The sequence below is a fragment of the Physeter macrocephalus genome, chromosome 14 (assembly GCF_002837175.3).
Source record: "Physeter macrocephalus isolate SW-GA chromosome 14, ASM283717v5, whole genome shotgun sequence".
NCBI lineage: Eukaryota > Metazoa > Chordata > Mammalia > Artiodactyla > Physeteridae > Physeter > Physeter macrocephalus.
In genome coordinates, this window is record NC_041227.1 from 23,047,735 (window position 1) to 23,053,734 (window position 6,000).

Genomic DNA, 6,000 nt, shown 5'->3' on the forward strand with positions numbered 1-6,000 from the left:
TTCATAAAACCAAAAAGTCTGTTCTGACTCAACCTCTGTGTCCTTTGTAACCACATTAATTTCTATAGGACAGGCAGATCTAGAGGGAAAAGGAGGGGTGCCCTAGAAGAGCTGATTTTGAGACTGCATGAGTAAGGAGCTCTTGGGCCCAGGGCACTCTTCTTTTTCTGTTTCCCTATAAGGATGTGGTACTAGGATTGGTATAGGGGAAGGTTGGTAGGGCTTTTGACAAACATGGAGGGGCTCTACCATCCACAGTGGTGGGTTCAGTCATTTTCCAGTGCATCTGACACTGGGAGTTTGGTTAAGATTTGAAATGATTTTTTTCTTTCTTGTTTAGTATTCTGAACGTCACATATGACCTATATATCTCTTTAAATGTGCTTTTAACAGTTTGTTAAAGAAATCGATAATGAGAAGAGAATGAGACTTTTGCAGTTTGTTACTGGAACCTGCCGATTGCCTGTTGGAGGATTTGCTGACCTCATGGGTATGTCTACAGGATCACTTTTCCTATACAGAAAATTGTTTATCACACTGCTGTTATATTAATGTGTATACAGTGTATCAAATAACAAAGACAAGTATATTTTCTTAGACACAGTTAACCTGGATTTGTGTCAACTTTTAAATCACTTTGTAATCCTTATCTCTAGAAGTTTTTAACTCTTAGGCTAGACCCCACGTTTTAACTCAGTAGGATAATGGTCTTCTATATATGTAGATCTGTTTCTTCAGTCATATGGCAAACATTTCAGTGTCTCTTATGAGAGACACTACTGTTGTTTGTATTATATTTTAATGACTTGTTTACCACTCTTCCCTGTTATACCTGGAGCTCCTTGAATATAGATCCATATCTTCATCTTTTTATTTCTAGAGCCTAGTACAGTGCCTGTCACATAATAGTCACTGATTAAATTGTATGTTATTTTGAAATGAATGACCTTAAGAATATTTATTTTGTGACTAAATAAGTAAATTCAAGTCTTTCTTTAACACCAACACTATGCAAGTACCATAAGAGGATAGAAGTTGTGATCCTTAAGTCTGTTTCAGCTGGAGAAGAGAGAGTCAGAATTAAAGAATTAAATAGGCAGTTCTTGATACAGTGTGTGGAACCAGTTCAAGACTTTAAAAGCCAGACCAATAGAATTTGGACATTACTTAGGGTTTTGGAAGCTATGGGAACTTTTTTTTTTTTTTTTTTTTTTTTTGCGGTACGCGGGCCTCTCACTGTTGTGGCCTCTCCCGTTGCGGAGCACAGGCTCCGGACGTGCAGGCTCAGTGGCCATGGCTCACGGGCCTAGCCGCTCCGCGGCATATGGGATCTTCCCGGACCGGGGCACGAACCCGTGTCCCCTGCATCAGCAGGTGGACTCTCAACCACTGCGCCACCAGGGAAGCCCTACCTATGGGAACCTTTTGAAGACAGGTGAACTTGCTGAAGCTGCCTTTTAGGAAGATTTGATAGTAAGGTATAGCATGCAGATGGAAGAGCCTGGAAATAGGAAGAATGATTAGAGCAATGATAAGAACCTGATCTTAGGAGATAAAATAGGGATGGAAAAGAAGAGAGAAATGCTAGAGAAGTTCCAAAGGTAGAAATAGGACTTGATTAGAAAATGAAATATAAAGGAAGAATGTTTACTGTGTTATGAAACATGGAGAAGTTTTGAAGTGTAAAGAATCTGCTGAGTTTAAGGTGACTGTCTGGCAACCAAGTAGAAAATCTCAGTGAGGGGACAGTTTTACAGGTGTTGTTAAAGCACGAGTTTAGAGGTAAGAGTAGAGAGAGAAAGTAGACTCATAAGAGCAGTGAAGCAGTGACATTTGAAGCTGTGAGAATGGATGGGCTTATGCAGAAATAGTATACAGAGGAGAGTAGAGAGTTGATGCTTAGAAACATTTAGGGGTGAGACATGACTAGCCTAGAGACAGACTTAAAGGAGAGGCCAGAGAATAAATATTTTAGTCTCTCCGAAGCAGTATAGAAGGGAAGTTTTTATCTAGTGCTACAGAGAAAGAAGTCTCAAAAAGGATAATTTGTAAGTCCTTTGAGAATGCTCTGTAGTTTGAAAAAGAGAAACCATGTTGGCAGTTGGAGAGGTAAGGAATAGTGACCAAAATGAAGAAAAAACTGGTACAAGCTTCTCAGTATAAACTGGAAATCTGATTATTAAAGAAACAAGAACTAGGTCTTCTCTTGGGAATAATATTTGGGGTTGGATTGAGCAGTCTAAAGCAACACAAAAGGATACCTGTGGAAGACAGACAGTGAGACTGTGGTTGGTACAAGCTTCTCAGTATAAACTGGAAATCTGATTATTAAAAAAACAAGAACTAGGTCTTCTCTTGGGAATAATATTTGGGGTTGGATAGAGCAGTCTAAAGCAACACAAAAGGATACCTGTGGAAGACAGACAGTGAGACTGTGGTTCATCGAATTTTAGAGGACATTGGTTTATCCTTCCTTCCACCCAGTGTAGGAAAAGAAAGTTGTAAGAGTGATGTATATAACAATTTAATCTGGTGGTTCTTGACCTTATCAGATCTGATATCCCATTTTTTTAAGCATATTTATAATATCCTCACGGAATGAAGTTGGTAGATGGGAAATAATGTATCTACAATCTCCAAAAAATACAGATACATAACACTTACTGTAATATAAAGAAGAAAAATTTAAAAAATGATTTATAAAGAAATAATATTTATTTCAATACATGTACATTTGGGAAAAACTATTAGAAGACACAAAATGTTTTTCCTATTTAGAAGAAAAGATTTGGGCTTAAGAGAATGTCAGAAGCCCTTCTGTATAAGAATCACTGGAATATGAAAGAACAGATAGAAAAGGTAAGAAATAATAAATAGACTTAAAGAAAAAGAGGGAAATAACCTAAGTGAATTAAGGATAATTTACCTGCCAGAATAAATTATAGCTGATCAAAGTAGAGAAAAATGAGGTAGATCTTATTTTAAAGTGTAGTGTCTAATCACGAAATTCCAGTATAGGCCAAGGCTCTGATAAGCACAAAGGCCTCAGAGACCTTTTTAAAGTTGAAATAGGCTGAAAAATAGGAGAAGAGGTGCAAGAGTCTATCTGAAAGTTGTTTCGTTTAGGGACAGTGTCAGAGTAAGATTGAAAACAACAGGCAACCTGAAATTAACTTCAGTATATAATGTTTACAACATGATGTCTTACAATTCCATAAAATTTTAGAAAGCATCCAGGGTAATAGTATTGATAATATGACATATTTGTAAAATAGCCTTTATCAATGAAATTCACTAAAATCCTTCATTTCATATTTCTCTGCTATTTTGTTTTATTTAAAAAATTTTTATTTTTGTCTGCGTTGGGTCTTCTTTGCTGTGTGCGGGCTTTCTGTAGTTGTGGTGAGCCGGGGCTACTCTTCGTTGAGGTGCGTGGGCTTCTCATTGCAGTGGCTTCTCTTGTGGAGCACGGGCCCTAGAGCACATGGGCTTCAGTTGTTGTGGCACGTGGGCTAAGTAGTTGTGCTTTGCGGGCTCTAGAGCCCAGGCTCAGAAGTTGTGGTGCAGGGCTTAGTTGCTCCACGGCATGTGGTATCTTCCCGGACCAGGGCTGGAATCCATCTCCCCTGCATTGGCAGGCGGATTCTTAACCACTGCGCCACCAGGGAAGTCCCTCTCTGCTATGTTAGTATTTGATTCTAAGTCTATTAAAAGCAATCCAGACTCTACTATTACATACTAATTAGCACTATTAAATGAAACTTTCCATCTGTGTGGTTAGAAATGCTGTAATATATTGAGAGAATGTGCCAGTACATAAACCACTTAATAATTTCAAGCTTAATTATTTAATAATTCTAACTATCCTTTTTCATAATGACCATATTCTATGTTACTGGGCTTTTCGCATAACTACTTGTGAAAACACTTCAATGTGATTAGATAAAAAAGTACTACTACTTTATATTTGTACTGTGTTTAGTCAGATGGAACATGAGAAAGTTCTTTGGGTATGACTATCTTACATATGGCAGAACAATAAGTGTGCCTGGCCCCTTCTTATTTAAAAGTCCAGTAGTACTACCAGTCCTTATGACCACCAGTAAATGCTTCTTAGGGAGCAGTAGTGACCTTTTTAGAAAACCAGTGCTTAAAGATAACCATTAACAGCTGACTCCAACACAAGGTAAATGAGAGGCAAGAATGGGGTGTTAGGTGTGTAAGGGTCTGCCCTATAGGACCTATAAGCACAAGCATTGTTAATATTGAACTCACTAGGTTGTTTACATTTTCTAAAGTTTTAACAATTTTCTATTTAAATCAAGTTTTGTAAGACAGTGAGCTGTAGTTTCCCTGTTGTGTTTAAAACTAAAATTAAGCTTTTTATGTGTTCTGTTCTTATGTGAGGTATTATTAGTTATAGCATTCTGTTATTCTGGCTAAGGAATACTAGATAAAAGTGCATTTTCTCCTTTTGGGCATAAATTAACAATGTGGTTCTCAAACTCTAGCTCTCAATCAGAATCGCCTGGAAGCTTGCTAAAACACTATTGCTGAGCCTCACCCCCAGAGTTTTTGATTCAATTCAGTAGGCTTGGGTTAGGGCCTGTGGATTTGTGATTCTTAACAAGTTCCCTGGTGGTGCTGATGCAGCTGGATTGGGGATAACAATTTGAGAACCATTGCACTATCAAACTGTTGATGATTTCACTTTTAGGGAGCAATGGGCCACAGAAATTCTGCATTGAAAAAGTTGGGAAAGAAAATTGGTTGCCTAGAAGTCATACCTGGTAAGTAAAATCAGAAAGATTCAGTTATATGTATAACTGAATCACTTTGCTGTACACCTCAAACTAACACAACATTGTTAATCAACTATACTTCAAAATAAAAGAAAAATTAAAAAGAAAAAAAAGAAAGAGTGTAGAAAATAGCTTTTTCCCATTTATCCTGTATATACTAAAACGTGTTAGAAATGAAATACTTTCCCCATGGTATTGAATTATTTTTAATAGCTTTAGTGAGACATAATTTATGTAACAAAATACTTAGCCATTTTAATTCAGTGATATTTAGTAGATTTTCAGAAAAGTAACCATCACTATAATCTAGTTTTAGAGTATTTCCTTCACCCCAAAACAATCCCTGTTGCCATTAACAGTCAATCCCACCCCGAATTTTGTTTTTTTGAAATGTGATATTTAGAAAACTTAACTTTTCTCTCTAGGCAGAGGAAGAAATCAAGTCTAGGTAGCTGTAGGGAGAGCTATCTAACATGGTGACAGAAATACTATTTTCTCATTATAAATGTAGTTTAACCACATTTCCAAAAATGTACAAAACTAAAAACAAGCCCTAATCTTAACTCAAATACAATATATTGGAATTCAATCTAATGTCAATAATAGTTGAACTTTATTTTGTGGGACATTTCAGTGGTCATATATATACCTTGCTGGATATTTGTTTATTTTCCATATCTACCCTTTTTATTTGTTTTATTGTTTTTGCTCCTTTGTATTTTCATACATGTGGCTTTTTAAAAATAACAGCTTGGCATGTTGGTTGAAAATCAATTGACTAAATACATGGGCTTATTTCTGGATTCTCAGTTCTATTCCATTGATCTATATGTCTGTCCTTAATGGCAATAATTAACATTGTCTTGATTACTGTAGCTTTTCAGTGAGTTTTGAAATTAAGTATGCATTTTCCAACTTTTTCAAGATTGTTTCTGCTCTTCTGGGTTCTTTGGATTTCCATATGAATTATAAGATCAGCTTGTCCATTTCTGCAAAGAGGTCAGCTGGGATTTTGATGTGAATTGCTTTGATCAGTTTGGGGGAGTAAGGTCATCTTAACAGTATTAAGTCTTCTGATCCATGAATATCAGGTGTCTTTCCATTTGTTTAGGTGTTTATTTCAACAGTGTTTTGTGGTTTTCATTACACAAGCACTGCATTTCTTCTGATAAATTTATTCCTAAGTATTTTATTCTTT

At 36.4% G+C, this 6,000-nt stretch overlaps 1 protein-coding gene across 5 annotated transcripts in view; it reads left to right on the forward strand.

The window, feature by feature from the left end:
- ITCH (itchy E3 ubiquitin protein ligase) overlaps positions 1-5,977 on the forward strand; it is a 118,864-nt gene extending 112,887 nt beyond the window's left edge. For all 5 annotated transcript variants that reach the window (XM_028498441.2, XM_028498438.2, XM_055089715.1 and 2 more), the window contains 3 exons: positions 394-490; positions 4,718-4,790; positions 5,728-5,977. In XM_028498441.2, the coding sequence (XP_028354242.1) occupies positions 394-490; positions 4,718-4,790; position 5,728 (171 nt within the window). In that variant the 3' untranslated portion in view covers positions 5,729-5,977. The remainder of the gene's footprint in view (positions 1-393; positions 491-4,717; positions 4,791-5,727) is intronic.
- The last annotated feature ends 23 nt before the right edge of the window (positions 5,978-6,000 follow it).